Source organism: Drosophila yakuba, chromosome X, assembly GCF_016746365.2.
Source record: "Drosophila yakuba strain Tai18E2 chromosome X, Prin_Dyak_Tai18E2_2.1, whole genome shotgun sequence".
In the NCBI taxonomy this organism is placed as follows: domain Eukaryota; kingdom Metazoa; phylum Arthropoda; class Insecta; order Diptera; family Drosophilidae; genus Drosophila; species Drosophila yakuba.
This window is the reverse complement of record NC_052526.2, coordinates 19,638,954-19,662,262: the sequence shown is the minus strand read 5'-3', so window position 1 is coordinate 19,662,262 and position 23,309 is coordinate 19,638,954. Positions and strand designations below refer to the sequence as shown.

The 23,309-nt window shown below is 51.1% G+C and overlaps 2 protein-coding genes across 7 annotated transcripts; both read left to right on the top strand.

The window, feature by feature from the left end:
• Nucleotides 1-337: 337 nt before the first annotated feature.
• LOC6526030 (aminopeptidase N) lies at nt 338-3,665 on the top strand. Its single transcript, XM_002101811.4, has 6 exons — nt 338-956; nt 1,013-1,292; nt 1,349-1,741; nt 1,806-2,522; nt 2,757-3,241; nt 3,315-3,665. Exons 1-6 carry the CDS (start codon nt 355-357, stop codon nt 3,568-3,570), a joined length of 2,733 nt encoding a protein of 910 aa, XP_002101847.3. The 5' UTR covers nt 338-354; the 3' UTR covers nt 3,571-3,665.
• A 1,836-nt stretch (nt 3,666-5,501) lies between these two features.
• Nucleotides 5,502-23,293, top strand: LOC6526028. 6 transcript variants are annotated; one of them, XM_039370114.2, is made up of 9 exons: nt 5,502-5,755; nt 6,781-7,077; nt 7,180-9,016; nt 13,525-15,155; nt 15,250-15,606; nt 17,298-17,445; nt 17,520-19,650; nt 19,721-20,568; nt 20,702-23,293. In XM_039370114.2, exons 2-9 carry the CDS (start codon nt 6,942-6,944, stop codon nt 21,768-21,770), a joined length of 8,157 nt encoding a protein of 2,718 aa, XP_039226048.1. In that variant the 5' UTR covers nt 5,502-5,755; nt 6,781-6,941; the 3' UTR covers nt 21,771-23,293. The 6 variants fall into 6 exon arrangements, with proteins under 6 accessions (XP_039226048.1, XP_039226047.1, XP_039226044.1 ...); XM_039370113.2 differs by having other exon boundaries at nt 6,781-9,016; nt 17,244-17,445; nt 17,520-17,683; nt 17,780-19,650; nt 20,699-23,293; XM_039370110.2 differs by adding an exon at nt 6,406-6,591 and having other exon boundaries at nt 6,781-9,016; nt 17,244-17,445; nt 20,699-23,293.
• Nucleotides 23,294-23,309: the final 16 nt, after the last annotated feature.

The window sequence follows — 23,309 nt, the reverse complement described above, 5'->3', positions numbered from 1 at the left end:
GCTTTTGTAGTTCCTGAGATCTCGAAGTTCATACGGACGGACAGACAGACGGACGGACAGACAGTCGGACGGACAAACGGACATGGCCAAATTGACTCGGCTATTGATCCTGATCAAGAATATATATACTTTATATGGTCGGAAACGCTTCCTTCTGCCTGTTACATACTTTTCAACGAATCTAGTATACCCTTTTACTCTACGAGTAACGGGTATAAATATAATAATATTTAAATGAAATTAACATTCGTTTTCCAAGTGTATTGCGGCAGTGCAATCGTCATGCCGTTCAATGCGATCAAGTGTGTCGAATTCTGGCCATCAAGGCGATCTCTCCACCTCAGCCCGTCAATAATGCTTAAGCTGCCCTGGTACTTGATTTTTTTGCACCTGATAGGAGCAACTGGAGCAACTGAAGCAACTGAAGCAGCTGCTCCTAACCTACGCCCTCTGCACTACAATCTCAGTCTGCTGACCGAGGTGGACCCGCTGAAGCTGAGTGGAACCTTCAGCGGAGAGGTCATCATCCGGCTGCGCGTGTGGCGTGAGACTCGCACCATTGTGCTCAGTAAACATGGCCTGCGAGTGGGTCCAAAGGTGATGCTCTTCCGGAGCAACACCGGTGGTCGGGTGACGGTGCGCAAAGTGTGGCACATTAGGCGCCTCCAACAATTTGGCATCGTGTTCAATAGCATGCTGTGGCTGGGCGAGGAGTACAGCCTGGTGCTCCAGTTCAGTGGGCAAATGTCGCGCGCCAGTGGCTACTTTGTGGGCGGCTACATGGATTCCAAAGACCATCCGCAGTGGATAGCGGTCACGCAGCTGGCTCCCAATCTGGCCAACACCGTATTTCCCTGCTTCGAGAATCGCACCTTCCTCGCTCCCTTCATCCTCAATTTGGCCCATCCCAGGGGCACCAATGCCGTGAGCAACATGCGGGTGCGCAAGATCTCCGAGTTTGTATATATACATTCATGTACTATATAGAAATTACTTTACTTTCCATTGGCAGTCATGAATATGATGACTACATATGGACAACCTTCCACCAGACGCCGGAGATGTCTGTACAGAGATTGGCCTTCTCCATCAACCGGTTCACGAATCGAACGTCCGCGGAAATCGCAAAAGGTCCCGCAGTGACCACTTGGCTGCGACCCAAGATCGCCGATCAGGGAGACTACGCCATCCGCATTACATCGCAGATAATTGTGTACTTCGTTAGCCTCTTCGGCAAGCCATATCCTGCGATGAAGATTGACCAACTGATTCTGCCGGACACGGCTTATCAGGTAAGTGCGGAGTATTGGAGAGCACTGCACCTTAGATTACCGATACTCGTTCCAAGAGTCACGAGCATTTGGGATTGGTGAGCTACCCGGAGGCAGCGTTCCTCTACAGCGAGCAGCGTTCGACGTCGCGGGCCAAGCAGCAGGTGGCCAGTCATGTGGCCCACGAGTTCGCCCATCACTGGCTCTCCGACCTGGAGAATACCGCCCTCCACTGGCTGCACTATGGCCTCTCCGACTATGTGGCCGGCTTTGCCGTGGACAATGTGGAGCCCGCCTGGCGGTTTCACGAGCTCACCATGCTGCGTCAGGCATTTGCCGTTCTAGATGCCGACTCCCGCAGCAGTGCTCAGCCCGTGAGTCTGGCCCATGCCCTAGTGTCCACGGCTACCCAGGCGTATCACAAGTCAGCCCTTCTATTCCGCATGCTGCACTCACTCATTGGCACCCAGGTTCATTTATTTCAATAACTATTGTGTTAGATGGATAACTCAATGCACCCGCTTAATAATCCAGGTCTTTGTAAACGCTTTGCGTCTGTATCTGCAGCACTCGCCCAAGGGATCCGCCTCCAACCAGGCGTTCCTGTGGCACACATTGCAGGAGGAGTCGGACCGCCAAATGAGCTTGCGCCAGGACATCAAAGTGAGCCAGCTGATGGACTCGTGGACAATGCAACCAGGTTACCCGCTCATTCGGGTGGTGCGCAACTATGATACCAATCAGGTGACCGTCAGCCAAGAGCGTTTTCTGCGCAATCCTGGCAAGCGGATGAAGAAACGCCAACACTGCTGGTGGGTGCCACTGACCTTCGCCTCTGCGGGTCGCCTAAGCTTTGTATCGACGCTGCCCAGCGAATGGCTGACATGCGTGGCCAGACAGACCGCCGGTCGGCTTGTCCTAAACGAGGTGGCCCAACCAGACGAGTGGGTGGTCTTCAATCTCCGCCTGGCCACGCCCTGTCGCGTCACCTATGACGAGCGCAACTGGCAGCTGATTGGAGAGGCTCTGTCCGCTCCGAATGCCAGCAGCATCGACCGCTTCACTCGGGCGCAGCTGATCAGCGATGTCCTCAACCTGGCCGCCGCCGGGGTTGTCACCTACGATCTGGCCCTGAACTTTCTCGGCCACCTGCGTGACGAGGACGAGTTCATCGTGTGGCAGGCAGCTGGCAAGTGTCTGGAGTGGCTCTACCGCACTCTGCGCAACACCGCCATAATCTCTACATTCAAGGTAAGTTCTGTATGGTCTTTGAAAGGATATGAAAGCTTCACGACAAGCCCTTTTCGACACACAAAAGCTTTGCGAGTAAAGGCTTTAGGTGACTAAAACGTGTGATATAGGTGGAGCTAAGCTTAGATCAACTTTTTTAAGCTGAGCTTTTAAGCGATTTTACTGTTACAAAGCTCACAACGAACGACTAAGCTCAGGAAGAACTATTAATGTAGCATTTGTCCTTATTTGCAGAGCTTTATGAGAGGCTTACTGCAGGCCAAGTTCGATGAGCTTTTTAAATCAGCTGGAAAGGAAAACATCACCGAACTGATGGTGATCGTCCTGCAGCTGTCCTGCCAAACTGATCTGCAATCCTGTGCGGACTTCGCTCTCAAGGAATTCGCTGCCCTCACCCTGCAGTCCAATCGCATTCCGGTGGATCTGCGCGAAACCATCTACTGCACTGCCATTCAGTTTGGCACGGAAGCGGATTGGACGCTGCTGCGGCGGCTCTACAAGCGGTCAGATGTGAGCGAAGAGCGAAGGATCATCCTGAGCGCCTTGGCATGCAGTCGCGAAAACTGGGCGATGGACAAGCTGCTCAAGCTGGCCTTCGTCGGCCGTTACTTGCCCAAGGAGGATGTCCTGCTGATCTTTGGTGCCGTGGCACAGAATCCCTTCGGTTACAACCTGGCCAAGAAATACCTGATGAACAACATCAAGGCAATCATTAAATTGTACGAGTTCCTACAGGACCATACAATTATGATATCAGCTTTCAATAATATCGCCTTGTGATTTTATTTCTAGATATGGAAGTAGCACCGATGAACTGGCACAGCTAGTCACCGTTCTCATGGAAGAGGTCACCACTGAAGAGGATCTAAACGCTTTACGAATGTTCATGAAAACAGATCTCGGGAGTCTTCCGGGCTTCGAAACCGCCTTTCGTCGTATCCTGGAACTGGGCCGCAACAACATAGCCTGGCATAGCCGACAATACCATAATGTCCTGGCCGCCGTTTGCAACATCACCGGCTCCATAGAGCCGCAGTGCATCTACTAAGAAGTCCACATATTTCGACTGCGATTTTTGCATAAACTATCGATAAAGCATAGAATTACCAAAAATAAAAGTTATCAAGTTTGAATACAGCTGGACAGGAAATGTGTTTACGAGCTCAACGAGTTATGAAATTTGTATTTTGGACAAGTATTTTTACAGCTAAAAATATCAAAAAAATACAAATTACTAAATGTACTAAAAAATGAAGATGGGAACTTTTGTAAAAAATTCGATTGTTACTAACGGCTTTCTCTTGATAGTGTAGCCCTGGCACTGTTATCTTTTCACTGCAGCCCTGCTCACGACGTAAGTGACGTCACAGTCGCACACTTTGTTTGTCCATTCGCACACACACGCGTAGGCACACAGACACACTCACACTTACACACACCACGACCAAGAAGGAGGACAAGCACACAAGGAATTTCAACCCTCAGCGAGAAGAATAACAACAACCCAGCACGGAAAAAATCGCTGCATACGCTCAGGCGGAGCGTGTCCTTTTTGGGGGGGGAGAGGGCGTTGGGGGGAATAGTATTGGCGATGAAAGAGAGCGGGGAAGCGTGGGCGCGACGGGGGAGCGGAGGCGGTGAGCAGCGAGATGAGAGCGGAGCAGGCGCAAAGAGAGCGCTCGAGAGAGCCGCGGAGAGTGCTCCAAGGATATACGAGAGCGACGCAGGCGCCTGGCCGCCAAAGCAGCGACGCTGGCCGAGGCATCGACGTCGACGTCGGCAGAACCACCACCACCCGCAAGGAGCTGCATCCATCCGTCCGCCCATCGCCACCCAGCACCACCCACCACCCCTTGCCGCTGCTGCTGCTCCTGCTGCTGCTGCTACTGCTACTGCTGCTGGTGGCACCGAAACACAACAAACCGTAAACCATTGGCGCTGGCAGCGACGTTGCGTCGGCGTTCGCGACTGCTGGAATGACAGGATGTTGGCTGCAGACTCAGCGGGGTGTGCTTGTGGGCGGATGGGTGGCCCGGGGCAGGGGGTGTGAGGGTGTGGGGGTAGGGTGGCGGCCGGACGAGTGCTTCGCAGCAGCCTTACCACCACATAAACAAAAATTCGATTTATGACCACTGTGGGAGTGGCACGGGCTCGCACGGGCTGGCTTCTCATGGATTTTTGGGGGTGGCGCCAATTCGTTTTGCTCCTGCCACTCGCTTTTGAATCCTGCCACACTGCAATTATAATTAAATATAATTTTATAATTAAATATATGTATAAAGCATTATTTGGCGGCAAATGCGGTCCTTAAAATATTGAAATACTGATATTAATACCATATTTAAGAAGAATTTAGAACCTGATTCCAATATTGCAACTTGTTTTTTATAGAAACGAAAAAGTTTTTAACTTTGTTACCATTTTCGAACTTGAATTTTTTGTTTCTTATTTTTTTCTAGCAGTGCACTCGCGACTAATATCCAACCAGCAGAGCTCTGGTTATCGTTGTTGTTGCTGTCGTCGTCATCTCAATTCGCGAATGCACGCACACATGCAAACACGGACTGGCAGGAACACCCCCACACACGCACACACGCACACCGAGAAGGAATCGCGACATCAAAAACAGCGACAGGACACGACGTCGACGTCGCGATTTTAGCGAGGAGCTTTTTCGACACTGCGCGCGCGAGAGAGAAAGAGAGAGAGAGACAGGGGAGCGACTGAGAGGGACAGAGGGAGAAGGAGCGAGAGAGCGCGTGAGTGAGAAAGAGGGAGAAAGGCTCTCCGTAAGCCAGGCGCTCGATTGTGTGAGAGTGTGTGTGTGTGCTTTTTGGGGTTTGGGGGGGCTTTAGCGGCTTCGCAGGACTTTTTCGCAACGGAGAGCCGAGGAGGAAGTGGCGCTGCCGGCGCCGCCGTCGCTGTCGGCGTCGCTGCCTTCCGTTGCGACTGCGGCGAGGACATACACATAAATAAAAAGTCCTTCATTCCGTCGCGACCAGCGAGTAACGGCATATGAGCGCTCGCAGAGAAATCGCTAATCACGAACGGCGGACGACACAAACCCAAGAAGAACAGGCAGAGGGGAAAAAAAGAAAGCAAAAAATGAATAAGGATTGCCAACATCAGCAGCAGCAGTGAAATAATTAAACAAGTGCCAGGATCGCGAAAAAGTGTGCTACGTTTTTTTTTTGCCAAGTTATTTTCGAGTGAAAAGCCGTGAAAAACTCTGTGTAAGAAAGGCTACCAGCAGGCAGGCCCAAGGAGCAGAAGAAGGCGAGGCGTCTAGCACAGCCGACCCCCCACCACCCAAACCACCCACCAACCTACCGCCCCCCCCCCCCTTTCCACTCTCCAATCGCCGTGTATCGGCACAAGGCGAAAACCGCCACCGCCTCGCGTGCTCTCTCTCTTTCGCTCTCTCTCTCTCCCCACCCCCCTCTCGCTTTGGTCCTTTCGTTGGGTGTCACACCAATACACGTACACGCACACCCTCGTCCTCCAAAAAAAAAAAGAAATAGTAACGAAATTATCGAAACAGCGAACACAACAATAACAACAAAATATCCAAGTAGCATAAAAGTCATTGCTCAAAATCGGAGAAAAACTGTTTAGCGTATTATATTATGTTTTTGTGTTGTTTTTTTCCGCAAGTGAAATCGAATTCCCAAATATTCGCAAGCTTACCATCTGTGTGTGCGTGTCTATGTGTGTGTGTGAGTTTGGAGCAGCAGTCTTCATAACAAGCAGCTCTCTTGGCCACGAAAACCCAACCGCAAGCCAAGAATACGTCATTAAAAGAGAAACCAGATTCTAAATGACAAGTTCAAGTGATAGGATGCAACGATCTTTTACTAACTAAACATTCTATAACTCGTAATAGGGACATTTTGCCTTACTGGCGAACATAAGCCGCAAAAGTAAACATTCCCAGCAGAAAATAATACAACAGTGCTAGTAGCGTACTAAAAAAAAACAAGAAAAATATTAAAAATAAGAAAAAATCCCTGTGGCAGCGTTGCCACCCGGCGAAAGGACTGGAGCTTCAGCGAGTGGCTTTCGGCGAACGGTATTTTTTTTTTACTGCTACATATTTCGCGTTTGCCCCTCCGTCGCTGTCGCAGTCGGCGTCGGCGTCGGCGTCTGCGTCTACGTCGACGTGTACAGCGACAGCTCCGTCAGCAGATATTCAGTTTTTCCTTTTTGGCCCAAACGTATGCTGTATATTTCTCGTATTTCTCGAAAAATAACAAAATAGCGAAACCTGCAGAATACAATTGAATAAGCGAAAAGCTGTAGAAAAGCAATGCAACAACAACGACAACGAAAACAACAACAGCAAGCACAGCAGCAGCAGCAGCAGCAGCAACAACAACAAAAAGTGTAGTGGGTCGCACGCGCGACTTGTGTGTGTGAATAATGAAGAAGAAGCAGAAGCAACAACAACAGCAGCAGCAGCAGCAGCAGAGGCAGAGCAAGGCGCCATCTGAAGCGGAATCGGAGGCAGACCGCCCCGGCAGCAACAGCAGCAGCACCAACAACAACAAGCATTCGCGTCGCAGCAGCGCCGGCAGCAACAATAACAAATAGCAAAAACTGAGCAGCGTTCGGCAAAGCGCAGCAACAGCAACAAAGGCAACACTAAAACTAACAGCAGCGACACCAATTGCTACTGCAACACCAGCAGCAGAAACAACCAAGCGGCGGCAAGTCAGCAGCAGCAACAACAACAACAGCAGCAGCAATCACAAGAACAAAAGCAAGCGCTGCAGTCGCAGTCGCAGTCGCAGCAGCAGCAGCAGCAGCTGCAGTAGCAGCAGCAGCAGCAGCAGCAGCAACGCTAGCGTCGGCAGCAGCATGTCCAAAACAAGCAGCGGTAATCCAGCAGCAGCAGGTGCAACAAATGCCGCGAATGCCGCTGATTTCAGTGCTTTCGATTTTAACGATAGTTCCGATAACTCTGACACGCCCCTCGTGCCACGCCCACCGTTCCTGAGTCGCGCCGCTGCAACGGCCGCCGCCGCAGCAGCAGCAGCAGCAGCGGCAGCAGCGCTCAGCATCAGCAACAACAGCAACAATTCGGCGGGATCAGCGGGCCAGCAGCCGCACAGCACTAGCAGCAGCAGCAACAACAACAATAACAATGGGGCTAACACTGTTAACAGCAACAACAACAACAGCAACAACTATGGGCACAGCAGCAGCAGCTCGCAGAGCAGCATGGACGAAGAGGAGGACGACGAGGAGGAGGACGAAGAGGAGGAGGAGGAGCAGGATGTGTCGCAGCAACAACAGCAGCAGCAGCAGCAACAGCAGCAACAACTGGCGGCGGAGCAGCAGCAACGTGCTGCAGCAGCGGCAGCTGTAGTTGCAGCGGCAGTTAGTGCGCTGCACAACGGCAACAAGCAGCAGCACTACAACAACAATAATAACAACAACAACAATAACGGCAGCACCAAGTCACGAGATCGCGCCGATCATCATCTGCAGTCACAGCAGCAGCAACAGCAGCAGATGCAGCAAGCGCAACAGCAGGCACAAGACGATGACGAGGAGGACGACGAGGAGGAGGGCGAGGAGGACGATGATGAGGATGACGAGGAGCAGCACCATCAGCAGCAACAGGGCAATGGGCATGATCTCACGCCCACGGACCTGCGACATGTGTTGCCTGCGAGCAACAACATGCAGCAGCAACAGCATACGCAGCAGCAACAGGAGCCGTCTGTCTACGACGATGAGGGTGAGGAGGAGGACGAGGATGATGACGACGACGACGAGGTGGCCAGCAGTCATCTGGACAGTCGCGCCACCCTCTCCTCCGCCCATCTAAGCAGTGCGGCCGCCGCCGAGAGCAGCGGCTTGCATATGAGCGTTGCAGCAGCGGCAGCTGCAGCAGCAGCAGCAGCGGCAGCAGCCGCATCCGCAGCCAAGCTGAATGCCCAGCTGGAGCAGCAGAGTAGTGGCAATGCCTTGGACATGGCCAGTGGGAGCGGTGCCACGCCCATTGCGCCGCCACCGCCCAGTAGTTTGCTGGGCGGTAACAGCAACACGAGCTTCTCCACGAACAACAACAGCAACCACGCGCTCAGCTCTACGCACGGCAGCTTGGGCGCCGGCGGTCAGGGCACCAATTGCAGCAACGATCTGATGGCCACCGGTGGTGGTGGCAACTCCCGCGGCGGTTCCTCTTTAAGTCTGGGCATCAACTCCTCCAGTGCGGCGGCACTGCAGCATCAGCATCAGCAGCAACAGCAGCAGCAGCAACAGCAACAGCAGCAACATGGTGGCGGCAGCGGGGGCAGCGGGGGCAGCAGTGCGGCCAGCGAGCGGAGAAAGTACCGGCATCAGAACTACAGTAAAAACATCTACATAGGCACCAAGAACGCCGAGAAGTGGGAGCACATGCGCACCCGGCTGCAGTTCAAGAACGATGTGGAGTTCGTTGCCTACCTTTTGAACCTGGCGGATAACGACACGGATCGGCTGAACAAGTGAGTACCCTGGAAATTCCCTGGAAAGTAGTCATTAATTTAATTGGGTTTGCTATCAATCTTAATCGTCTCCTTTTGAATGTAATTTGTTGGTAGATAATGCTTTGCATATGCAACAGGTATATAGAAGAAGATTGTTTAGCTACTAACAAGCAACTATTGAAAAGTTACTCATAGTAAACATATTCTAGACATGATCATAATTGGTTAAAAGCAGAATCTTTAAAGCAATTTGAAGCCCTTTCTTTCACTTATAATCCATAAAGATTATAAATATTGATAGCTATTTCTTTCTGCGGAGAATAACTTCGGAATGTGATCAAGAACATACTCACTTTAAGATTCCATCAGAGTAACGCTAGTAATGAACTTTGCCAAACGAGTTAAGGAGTTAAAGAGCTTAAGTGGGAGTGCAGTACTACTCGTATAGTATCAAAACATCAAAAAGATAGAGTTCGTGATAGCCAGTATAGACGAGTATCTAGGAGTCAAGGATGCTTCTGGAGCCTTTTTTTTTCGTGTTTCCATCTTGTGCTGTTAATTAACCTCCACTCGAAAGGAGGAGACAAAGCAGTGGAATCGGCTGGAAGTGAGAGATATGGCAACGCTTCGCTGGCCATCATTGTTGATAGTTGTTTGCAGATATGAGCACACACACACACGCACACACACACACGCACACACACACACGCACATGTAGTGGGAGAGCTTTTTGGGCACCTCACACACACACACAAACACATTTTGGGGGTGGTGGCTCAAGTGGCACGAAAGTAGGCGACGGAGGCGAAGATGACGGAGAATCTCGGTGGGGAGCGGTACAAAAGCGATCCATGTAAAAGCGATTCATGCCCGAATGCATCCTAGCACCATCAGCACCATAGCACCACCCACAGTATCACCCATCTGGCTCTCCATCATCAACCCCTTTTGGGCCGCGTGATACAAAGGCACAAATGCGGTACTCATGCGGTTGCATGCAACGGAGCTTTCATGTTGCTGCCGCCTCTGTGGGCGCCACTGCCGTATATTCCGTATGCCGTATATATTCCCAACCATATATTCCTCATATTCCTCGCATTCTGATTTTCCGTATTTTCCGTATGCCGTACTATACGTACGTTGTCGGAACCGTAGTCGGAACCGTAGCCCGCTGTGCTCGCCTCGCAGTCGCTGCCGCTGCCACTGGCGATGCCACTGCCACTGCCACTGCCACTGCCGCCATGTCAGCGGAAGCGGAAAAAGCAACACACTCAGTGGCGCACACAGGCGCAAACTCAAGCAACATGGTCGGTAGTGTTGTTTTTGTTGCTGCCAGCATTTGCATGCCATGTTGCCAATCGCCCAGTTACACAAACACAACCACACACACACATGCAACTACACGGATAAAAAAATATTGAACTTAAACAATGGAAAGCATTTACGAACAATGCTGCATTGTTTGTTTAAGCAAATCGCCTTCTCTGACTTTCAAATTGGAAGAACAAAATGAAAACAAAAATGGGTTAACTGCTATGTTTAATATTTGATTTGCTATGGAAATGGGAAAATCGTTTTATTAAAGCTATTTTTTGTCTTAAATATCTTAAAGACTATTACCATTATGGTTTAACGTAAAATATCAATTGCAATACAATCCAATGCTGGCATCCATTTTCGTTCAGTGTATAAAGCAGGCGGATGGTGGGTTGCACGCACTCACAAGTGCTTGGGAGGTTCCTTCGTATCCTTGCAACGTGAATGCGCCGCGAATTTACCTCCCATTGCCCCACCACCCCCCTCTCCGCTCGCTCTTGCCACGCCACACACACTTTTTGTTGCTGCTGTTGCATTGCAGTCGAGCGCGCCATTTGGCGCTTTGAATATGGGCACCGCTTCGCCCCCCTTCTCCCCGCCCACCAACCTCCGCAACCGAATGCAAAATGCCAATGCAGAAATGTCTGAATCTCAGTTGTGTGCTTCTCCCCCCCCAAGTCCACCTCCTCCTCCTCCTTCACCTCCTCCTGCTCCTCCTCCTCCTTCACCTCCTCCTGCTCCTCCTCCTCCTCCTCCTTCACCTCCTCCTCCTTAACCTCCTCATTCCTCTGCTTTCCCTCCGCTTTATCGGCCTCTTCCTTTGGCATTGGCTGGCATACGAAGCGAATGGCACACGAAGGAGGCCGTTGGCAGGATAACACACACAAGCGAGTCCTTGTGGGCACAATGGAGCCTCTCTCTCGATTCGATCATCAGTGCAGAACACGTTGCACCACATGCAAGAACATAAGGTGTCTATGTATTTCCAAAATCGAACAGAGAAAGTCCTAAAAGAAAGGCATTGAATGCATCTACAGCTAGAATCTGCAATCAATGAGTTCTTAATATGCAATAATTTGGGAAACAGAAACCTAAATTAAATGAACCTTTCATTTGAACAGAATTTACTAAAACTGCTAGCAATCGGCGAATATTAAACATCATATATACATCATATATACTCCTTGATTCGGAATAGAGAGCACTACAGATCATTTTACCACATATCGCCAGGGAATGTGTGGAATGTTCGACTGCTCGAACTGCTTCTTCTTTCATCGGCAAAAGGCAAGGACACACGTAGACTTTTGCCCACTAATCAGCAGGGTCCTTTTTGGCATCTCCTTGTGCGAGAGCGATTTCCCACAGCGCCAGCACACACACACACACACACACACACACACACACACAAGCACCGAATAGATAACAGCCCACCCATCAACCTTGTGCCCACCACCCCCAAGAATCCGCCCACCCTAACGTACCGCTATTTCCTTCGTTGCCTTTTGCCAATTCGCATTTCGTATACGCCATGTCGCCAATTTCTGCGAATTTTCGCCAAAAAGCACAAATTTGTTATGCGATTGTCTTTGTAAGAGTGCGCGTGTATTGGTAATGGTAATGGTGTGTGTAAGTGTGTGTGTGTGTGTATCTGTGTGAGTTTCGTTTGTGTCGCTGACTGTGTGCTTAATGCGCCAACGAGCACCGCACACGAAACACAATCCCAAAACTCCCCAAAACCCCATTGAGCCAAGGCCCCCATCACCACCCCATCACCACCCCCATCACCACCCACACAGCAACCACCCACCGTCCAACGAATCACCTCACCCCGCTACCTCCCCCCCCCCGCTGGGCCTTCGAGCAGCACATTAATGGCAGAGAGACACTCGCATCCAACAGAATAGGAGCCCCAGCGCAGGGATCCAAGTGCCGAACCCCCAACGTCGTCAGATGATGGAACTGGAACCAGGAGTCTGCTCGCTCTCTGCGGTCAAAGAAGCGCGATGGGGGTGGTTGGCTGAGAGGGGCGGGGGGTGGCAGGGGGGGGTAAGGTTGCGACAAAGTGGAGCAGGGTAAGTGGATACCAAAGGGGAAGGCTACGATGGCAGCAGGGATGGCTGAATAGAACGGTATCGTTTGCTGTTGCCGCTGTTTTCGATATTGTTGTTATGGTTCTAAGGTGGAGGATTTAATGAACGATAACACAGACGTGAACGTGGAACGGGCAAGAAACTTCAGGGGAGGTGATTAGGAGCAGGCGGATGGTGCGGTGTGGTATGGTATGGTTTGGAAAACCATGTGGCATGTGCAGCATCAACTAGAGTTCAATGCGACCTCTGATGAATTTTCCATCACATGAATTCAAAGCGAGCGCAACTCGCAGGGTGCTGGCTATCGTCTATGTAATTGCATTGCCCCCCATGCAGGTGCACAGAAAATAGAAAGGTATACGATTTCTGCAGACTGGGTGATTTGTCCTACGAAATTGCCCACCAACTACTAGTTGCTGTAAAGTACATGAAAATGTGCTGCAAAAATAACTAATATTCAAACTTAGTAATGGATGACTAGCATATGTATACCTGGTATAGATATAGGTCGCATCTAAATTTAGCAGCATAAAATGTTGCGGCATACATTTTTGTTGCGGCATACATTTTTGTTGCAATTACACAGATAAGTGGCAGCTTTAATGACATTCCGGGGCTGTCTGGATCCTACCGACAGTGGTCCAGACTTTCCTTATGGCATTTCCACCGATTCCGACTTCCACCCAACTTTTGACCCCCCAAAGGGACGCGAAGCAGCCAGCAAAGCGTAAGCAAAATTAATTAAACGCAAAGGCGACAAGAACGTGGAAGGACAGATGAGCAAAGAAGAGCAGAGGAGGAGGACTAGTTCTACCATAGAATCAGACCAAAAATAAATAAGTTCCATCGACCCACTTTCGGAGAACCCGCCAACTATCGAGCTAAATCTATAATCCTTCCAGCACTCGCTTTTCAAAACTAATCCACTTTAAGGAGTCCACTTTTAGCTAACACACAATGTGAAACCCTATTGAAATTCAAGTTGCCTAATTAGCGTAGTTTATGGCTTTCGATCAGCTTAGACACCAGAACTCATACATTCAACTATCGAATTAACTAATATTTCTTTAGATACAAACCACTAATATACCTTCGTTGCCTCCTATTCCATTGCAGCCTGCCGCCGCCCTCGCCCGCGAACACGCCCACAAAAGGCTTCGATGGCAACTTTAAGCTGGAGCCAAATCTCAGCGCCAAGGACTTTGCCGCCCCCGGCGAATCCTCGATCAATGGCAACGGCAGCGGAAATGGCAACGCGAGCGGAAACGGAAATGGCGACTCCGCCTCGGTGGCCTCCATGCCCATGGCCACGCCCACACCGCCACAACGCAAGCGCTACAAGAAGCGAGTGCAATTCACCTCGGAGGCGCTAAACGGATTTGCGGGCAAGACCAAATCGGGCTCGGGATCTGGCGGAGCGGGTGGCGGTTTCAGCTACGCCAAGTCCAAGAAGCAGGAGGCCAAGGCGGCGACGGCGGCACTGAAGGCCAGCGCAGCAGCGGCAGCGGCGGCAGCCGCCTCCTCCGCCCTGCCCGAGGTCCTTGACTGCCGCATCGCCGAGAAGATCAAGAGCGAACTGGAGGCGAACAGCAAGGAGTCCCTGCCGAATGCCCTGTGCCTCAAAAAAGCAGCAGCTGCGGCGGCGGCAGCGGCAGCGGCTGCAGCAGCAGCAGCAGCAGCTGCAGCGGCCAATGGAAGCGAGGAGGAGGACGAGGACGAGGACCAGCCGCCGCATCCCCACCTACTGCCAGTCCTGCCGCCCGGCGATGCCGTGGATGGCATCACCGCCAGCAATGGACAGGCGGGCAACTTCCATGTGCGCTCCAAGTCGCAGGGCTCGAAGAAATCGCAGGCGGCCAAAGCGGCGGCGGCGGCCATGATGCCACCCAATTCCTATGATGAACACGATGACGAACCGGTTGGCGGATTGGGCGGTAACGATGAGGACGACGAGGATGATGAGGAGCTGGACGAGGAGGCGCTGGCCCGCGAAATGAAAATGGAGCAGAATTTCGTCGAGGAGGAGGACGAGCACGACATTGCCTTCCGGTCGCATCAATCCTGCCGCGAGTGCTCCATTGCCCACGATCACAAGCTGTGCCCGCTGCGCAATGCCTGCGGCAATGTGACCGATGCCGTGGATCTGGGCGAGTGGATAGAGCGCCGCAATCTGGAGGCACTGGCCAAACTGAAGGCCGATGCGCAGCGGCAGGCGAAACGGGCCAGCGGAAGACAGCGGCACGAGGACGACGACATGGAGGATATGGAGGACATGGACATGGACATGGACGAGTCGTCGCAGCTGTCGGAGCTGGAGACCAAGCCGCTGATCACCTTCGCCGAGGCCTCCGTACCGGCGGAATTCGAACTGCACAACGTGGAGCCCAATGTGACCGGCGTTTTCGCTCGCACCGAGGTGCGTGCATTCACCAAACTGGGTCCACTCATCGGACAGCCGGTGCAGACCGGCGAGGTGCGCGAGGGCAGCGACATGAAGTGGATCTTCGAGATGTGCGAGGCCGGGGCGGACAAGTCGTATCTGCTGTGCTGCGACAATCCCAATGCCTCCAATTGGCTGCGTTTCGTGCGACCGGCTCCCAGCTACGAGGAGCGCAACGTCAATCTGGTGTCCATCGATCGGCAGGCGTACTTTGTCAGCTGCCGCGATCTGCGGAATGGTATGGAGCTGCTCTACTGGAGCGACGACTGCAACACCATGTGGCGCAAGAAGCACACGGAAAAGACGAGTATGTAGAGATACCCATGTATACACCCATGTATATCCCCAAGAATAGGTTTCCTCCTTGGACTAACTCAACTTTTCGTTTCCCATCCACACAGATTGCGGCGGCTGCAATCTGAAGTTCGAGCACCCGCTGTACTATCGCACCCACTGCTCCGTCTTCCATGATCCATCGATGAGTTTGACCATCCGCAAGTACCATTGCAAGGTGTGCGGAGAGCCGGTGCTGGGCAAGGATAACATCATGAAGCATGCGGCAGAGAAGCACGACGGCAAGGGGGCGTACCAGTGCCAATTCTGCAGCAAGTTCTTCCTGCGGCTCAACTACCTGGAGATGCATCGCACCTATGGATGCGCCTCGAATCCGAATCGTTCGCGACCGGTGTGCGATTTTTGCGGTCGCAAGTTCTGTCAGCCGCAGAAACTGAAGGCGCACATTAAGCGCATGCACAGCGGTAAGATCCCAATTATCTAGAACGTAACTCTGATCGTACACCATTGCGTATGCGTAACGTAACCGAATATAACGTAGCCGCATCGTAGGCCAACTGACTGCCATATCGTATGTCGTAAGCTCGTGTATAGTGTATAGTATGTCGTATCGATTGTTTAGCACATATAGCATAAATAGCGTATGTCGTATGTATACCGGCGATGGCCGTACAACTGCTTTTGCATAAATCAAACTACTTGTATTTGATTGTACCAACAACAGCGAATCAAGTTCACAGTTTCCACAAAATAGTCTATGGTTTTTACGTTTTATTTACAATTTGTTAAGAAGTATGTAACAGGTAGAAGAAAGTGTTTCCGATCTATAAAGTACATATATTTATTCTTGATCAGGATCACAAGCCGAGTCAATCTGACAAAGTTTGTCCGTCCGTTCGTTTGTCCGTTTGTCCGTATGAACGCTTAAATCTCCGGAACTTTAAAAGTTAAAATTAAGCACACAGATTGTAAGTTATCTTTACTGATCTTTTGTTTTAAACTAAGTAATTCTGCAATAAACCATTAAAAATTATATTTTATTTTATATATTAGCTTAGGTCGTTTCATAATTAGCGGGCCAAGAATATTAGTGGAAATTTTTTTAGTGGAAATGTATATGTATCTCAAGTGGTAACCGTGACCTTGATTGCGCAGACGAACACACTCACAAAAACCATAGAGCTACACAATAATGTCAAATGAACTAATATCGTATAAAGTCGCTTAGCTGTAAAAATATAGATGTACTAACAAAGAAACAACACCTCAAAGTCACCACCACAGCAACACCGCGATATATGTAACACGAAAAGCATCTGCGATCGCTCATCTCTTTGGTTGCCTAACTTTTTAGTTGTACATCCGCTAAATTGGTTTATATCTATTTATTTACTTTTTCTTTCTTAGTTGGTTTGTATTAATTACGTTATGTAAATGCTATAACTCTTTATTGAAATATCGTACATTGCATTCACATGTTAGATGCGCACTGAAGTGACTGAACTTGTTTTTAAATCGTAATAAAATATTAAGTGCAAATAGAAAGAATACATATTTTTTATGTTTATTGCAATTATATCCATAAAATCTATGCAGCTTCTTGTTACTGCATCTTATTTTCTAAAAATAATAAGTTCGTGGTAAAGTTATTCATTATAAGATAAATATACAGATAAATAGATAGATTTTCGCATCACTTAGTTTTCGAAAATATCAGTCCTTCAGTCAAAGTGCATATTGAGTACCAGAACCAGATCGTAGCCTGCATTGTGTAAACGCTTTTAGTGAATGATTTGCCTTGTTTGGAGTTTCGTATCATTTGGCACATGTTTTTATAGAGTATGCCCCAAGCCCCATCTTATGATGGCCATATCCCAACCAGCATCCTCAACAGATCCCCCCCAGAAATACCGATGGTCTTGTGATTTGTGCCTTATGTGATTCGGCTTTTTTGTTTTATGTTCGTTGTACGTTCGTTCGTTCGTTCGTTCGTTGGTTCGTTCGTTGTTGGGTTGGTTTCTGGTTATGGATTATCACTAAGTTGTTCTTTCAAAATCACCACAATCCGAAATTTCATTTTCTTCATACAATTTCATTTTAGATATGGCTGAAGTTTTACGAGATTTTCAGTGTAAATTATGTTCAAAACTTCTAGGATCGCGAGCGGCACTGCAGCGCCACTCGAAGGAGGTGCACAGCCGCAACTCGACGGTGGTGAGCTGTCCGCGGTGCCAGAAACTCTTCCAGAATCGCAGCAATCTCAAGATCCACATGCTGACCCATTCGGGCGTCAGGCCGTTCAAGTGGGTGCACTTTCACTACATTCTCCAAACGATTTTGTGGCTATTCTAATATATATGTACATATATCATTTTAGATGCGCCGAACCGGAGTGCAATGCGGCGTTCACCACCAAGCAGTGCCTGCAGTTCCACTACAAGAAGGTTCACAACTACACCCAGGAGCAGATGCCCAAGATCGAGCGGAGCGTGGCCTACACCTTCGATGCCTATTCCGGCGGCATGAAGGTCGATTTTCTGGGTAAGCAGACGGCGACGGCTACGCCGGCGTCAGCGGCATCGGCGCAGGCGCAGCCACGCCCTAATGCGGCCGTCGTCTCCCCCTCCTCGTTCACAGAGCAAGCACCGCGCCGGCGGCGCAAGAGCCTCGAGGACCAGAGCTCCATGCTCAGCGGTTCGCTGCAGAGCGACGCGGAGTTCAGCGATGACAACCTGTTCGAGGCGATCAAGAAGAGCGGCAAGTCGATCAAGGACCTGTGTCGCAATGAGCCCAATCTCTCGCTGCTCAGCTCCAAGATCTCCAGCATATTCGGTGACAAGGTGCCATCGGCAACAGCCTCACTTTCCGCTTCCGTTTCCGCTGTCGCCTCCACGGGCGGTCGCAAGCGGAAGCGCAAGAAGGAGCCGGGCGTGACGGCCCAGCAGCAACTCCATCTCCACCAGCAGCAGCAGCAGCAGCAACAGCAACAGCAGCAACAGCAGTCGCAGCACCAGCAGTCGCAGCACCAGCAGCAGCACGCCCAGCAGCTGCAACACCAACAGCTGCAGCAGCAACACGCCCAGCAGCATCAGCAGCAGCAGCAGCAACACCATCTACACCAGCAGCACCAGCAGCTGCATCACGATCCGCAGCAACAGCATCCGCAGTACCATCCGCACCAGCTGCACGCCCATGCGCTGCCACACCAGCAGCAGCAGCAGCAACAGCAGCAACAACAGCAGCAGCAGCAGCTGCACGGCGATCCCGACGACGACGACGTGGAGAATGCACGGCTGGAGCAGGTGCGTCGCAAGCAGAACGCCCAGCTGAGCCTGGTGGAGTCCTTCCTCACCACCACCGCCCAGCGATTGAGTGCCCAGCAGCAGGTGCAACAGGTGGTGGCGGCAGCGGCAGCGGTCTCCGCAATGGCCGGAGCTGGCGAGGATCCAGCCAAGCTTGGCCACATGATGGGCCACATGGGCGTCGGTGTGGGCGTGGGCGTGGGCATGGACGAGGAGGAAGACGATGATGAGGACGACGACGATGGTGGCGGCGGTGGTGGCGGTGGCGGCGGCTCGGCTGTGCAACACCATCCGCATGTACACGCCCACCAAGCGCACCACTCGCACGTTCATGCGCACGCCCACCCGCACCACGCCCACTCGCACTCGCACGCCCACCCGCACCAGCATCCCGCCGGCCAGGGAGCGGGCCAGCAGGACTACCGCCATGCGGCGGCCATGAACGCCGCTCTCGGCCAGAATCTGGTGGTCAGCAAGGGCAGCAAGAAGTGGATCCAGGAGGTGCAGGACTCCAGCGATGTCGGCGGCGAGGGAGCGGGCGGCGGTGGCGGTGGTCCTGGCGACAGCGGTGGCCCAGGTGGTGGTGCCTGCGGTCAGCTAACCGGTGGTTCTGGTCCAGGTGCGGATCTGGGATTCGCTGTGCCGCCGAGCGCCGTCGATGAGCACAGCAAGCTGCTCGGCCAGAATCGTGACTTCCTTGCCCGCCTAATGAGCAGCGCCAGCGCCAGCCACGCCCATGCGCACGCCCATGCCCATGCTCATGCCCACCAGCCGCATCAGCCGCACCAGCAGCACCAGCATAGCGCCCACAGCCGCGAGGAGGACGAGAACAGCTCCTTCCTGGACGTCGTCGAGTCGAACAACAATGCTGCAGCCGCCGCCGCCGCAGCAGCGGCCATGTCGCACTACGGCGGCGGTACGGGCAGCGGTAGCGGTGGCGGCGGCAGCGGCGGACAAACGCCAACGGGTCCAGCGACCGGCGGCACTGTCGCCGGTGGCGATGAGCCCCAGATGCAGATGAACTCCCTGGCCCACTCGCAGTCCTTCATGAGCTCCTTCTACAACAATGCCAATGCCCGTGTGGGCGGAGTGGGCGGCGGTGTGGGCGTGGGCGTCGGCGGTGGCTCCTCGTCCGCCAGCATGCTCGTGGAGGCGGCCCTCAACTCCGTTGGCAATATGATTGACAGCGAGAGCAGCGACCTCAAGGTGAGTGTCCATATAACTTAAGTATTTAAATGATTATTCATTGGCTGATTTTTTGTTGACCATTCCACAGGTACCCACCGACAACCACATAAACAGCGACAGTCCCATGAGTGCCCACGTGGATGCCGAGTCGCAGCGCTTTGGAGCGGGCAGTGCCGGCGGAGCGGGAGGAGGAGGAGGAGGCGGTGGTGGTGGTGGTGGCGGCGGCGGCGGAAGTAGCGGTGGATCTTCGGGCGGTGCGAATGGCAGTGGTGGCATCGGTGGCGCCATGGACAACCTGGAGAACGAGCTTAAGATGATGAAGAATCTGGGCAGTTTTCCGATGCAGATTCCGCCGCTGCCAATGTTCCAGGGTGCATGCAACATATCGCCCAGCGCCTCGACGCCAACGAATCCGCAGAGTAACCAGAATCAGAACGATGTGGACGTGGATGCGGGCAGTACGCCGCGACCGCAGCATCCGGACTCAGATGGCTTCTCCTCGTCGCACCACCGCACACCGCCATCGCCACCGCCCATATCTCCGGGTCGAGATTACGGCGGTATGTTCGGTGCCGGCAATGGTGGTGGTGGTCCCGGCTCGAACAGCACTCCGGCTGGCAGCTCCAGTGGTGGTGGCGGCGGAGGAGGCGGTGGTGCCGGCGGAGGCGGTGCAAACAGCATGTCCGCCTCATCGCCACTGCCCGCCCTGCAGCCGCAGAGGAGGAACGCCTCCAGTGTGGGCAGCACCTATCCGGAGCACGAGCTCATCTCGCCGGCCTCCTCGCCGAGCATACCGCGCTACAACTTCAACGGCGACATGATGCGCCACAAGCGGGCGGTCCAGGAGCAGGAGCACCAGGAGCGCCAGCGGCAGAACATCTCGCGGCACAACCAGATGTCCAGCGACGAGGAGAACAGCATAATGCCACAAAACAGGTAAAGATGCCACACAGTCACTACTGCTCCTCTTTTTTCATTATTAAGTATTAAGTAGTATTTATAATTTATATTATATTTTTTTTATTGTAAAAAGACAGTTAATTGATTGAGTTTGATTTATTGACAGCAGCGCTGGCCAGGACATGCGCATGAAGTTCCCGCAATCGCAGATCGACCTGATGTACTCCAAGTACGAGAGCATGGCCAGCAACCTAAAGTACAACAGCCAGGACCTGGACTCGCCGGCGGAGTATCGCCAAAGTGGCGCCGGCAACGGTGGCAATGCGGCAGCCAGCGCAGCAGCTGCTGCGGCAGCGGCGGCCAGTGCCGCCAACGATCTATCCGATCTCCAGGGACTGGACATGAGCTCCAGATCGAATGCGGCCAGCAGCAATTACCATCACAACTTCCAGTTGCCGAGCAGTCGCTATCACCATCACATCTACGACATACTCTCCGATCGCGAACAGCAGAGCCAGCAGGCACAGCAGGCCGGCGGTGCGGTGGTGGGCGGCGGTGGTGGCGGTGGTGCTGGTGGTGCCGCCTCGGTGGTGCATCAGCAGGAGCACGGCCATGGCCAGCATCATGCGATGCAGCAGCACCAGCAGTCGGCGGCCGCCATGCACAACATGCTCAGCGAGCAGCTGGGCGAGCAGGAGCACGACCAGACCACATCGGTGGATCTAAGTCGAACGGCCAACTATGTGGTGTCGTCGCCACCACAATTGCCCTACAATCATCCCACGCATCACGATATGCTGCGCATGGCCTCGCTGGATCTGACACCGAATACGGCCAACATGGCGGTGGGCAACAATCGCTCCTTCCTCTCCTCGCAGATGCAGCACCAGAGTCGCGAGAGTTTGGAGCACCATCGTCTGCTGTCGACGGTGGAGCAGCATCGCATACTGGCCGCCTCGAATGCGGCCGATCAGCACCGCCTCCTGGTGGATCCCACGGCCCATCTGCTGATGGAGCAAAACAATCGGCTGCTGGGCACCGCGGATCAGTCACGCCTCCTGGGCGAATCGGCGGCGGCAGCGGCACAAAATCGTCACATGGCCAGAAGCTTTGGTGCCTACCACCAGGTGGCGTCCAGTAATTACCATCCGGGCGTTAGGCCACCGCCCGTCCTGCCATCCGCCAACCACCACGCCTCCAATCCGTCGAACTACCACCCCTTCCCTGCCTACTACTAATCGGGAATCGGAACTCGGGATTTGGGATTCGGGATTGGGGACTAGGGAACATGGACGTTCGGATAAAAGTGCACTTTGTGGGCTCCAAGTGGAGGACATCCTGAACCGCGCCAGCGAAATGCAGTAGTTTAATTTATAGTTTTTTTTTTTTTTTTTTTTTTTGAAAGTCGCTTTAATTTTGTGCAGATTCCAAAGAACTTATACTTGATAATGTGTAAAATATAAAATATATAAAATTGGTTTGCTGCATAAAATTTAATATAAGTTTTCATTAAAGAGTTTGCAAAATCAAATGGAAAACTGAGAAAATGTCACAATTCACCATATTATTTTTAATGATTTAAAAACAAAAAAACTTGATATTCTTTGGAAAATGTACGCTTACTTTTATTTTACAATTCCTGTCTAGTCAAAAAGTTTTAAGCGATTTACTGAATGCTCTGAAGCGAAATTAAAAAATTTCGAATGTTCATTTCGAAATGTGTGCCAATATGTCTAAGTGTATTTTATGTTTAGCTGGCAAATCGATTTTGTATTTGTACACAATAATAAGAAGAAATATGTATAGTTGTATAGGAAGCATAATTATAATAAATATATAAATATAACCCAGAAATGAACAGAATGCGACAGAATACATATAGATAACGATAAAAACATAAGCCTGATGAGAACATTTTTTTAAACGCAAAAATTTGCCGCTGAGTTTGGATAGAAAAAAGGTAATAATAATATAAGAAACGATGTTGATAATAATATTTTTACACCAAGTGAAAGTAAATGCATATAAACGAGTACAAAGTGTTACACGAGGACGGAAACTTCAAGCTCCCAATATTCGGCTTTCCAATTCCAATTCCAATTTCCCCATCATCTTCAGCTTTTCCCATCCTAAAACTGCAAACTCAGCGATCCAAAGAATATAAAAAAAAAATAAAAAAAATGAAAACGGCACAAGAAGATGCACACTATATGTGTATGTAAAGCAGAATATATATATAGATACAATACGCGACCGATCAGGAACTTAGCTCAAGCATCTTTAACACATAACGGAATGAGTTCGAGAATTCGAAGTCTTTTTTTTGTACTTTTTAATTATAAATAATACGTATCCAGTATAGGGTATAGGGGCTATATATCGATATAAACTACCCATAACTGTACTAAATGGTATTTGTACAACTAAGTTATGATTTAATGTACATTATTAAATTTATATAAGAGCGTAGAAGGCGATAAAGGAGAGGAAATACAGCATAATGAAACGAGATATACAACACATACAACAAAATAAAAATTGAAAATGAAAATAAGAAACCAAAAAACAAAAACCACGATGATAATAAATATAAACAAACACAAACACACACAAAGAGAGAAGGGGAGAGAGATCGCTGATCTGATCCACATGATATATATGTATATGTATATGTATACACCTATATATGCATATGGCGTAATCAAATTATCGATTATTAATAAACCGTAAATCGAACAATTATTTGAAAGGAAACCACAAACCCCACTGGCTTTTCA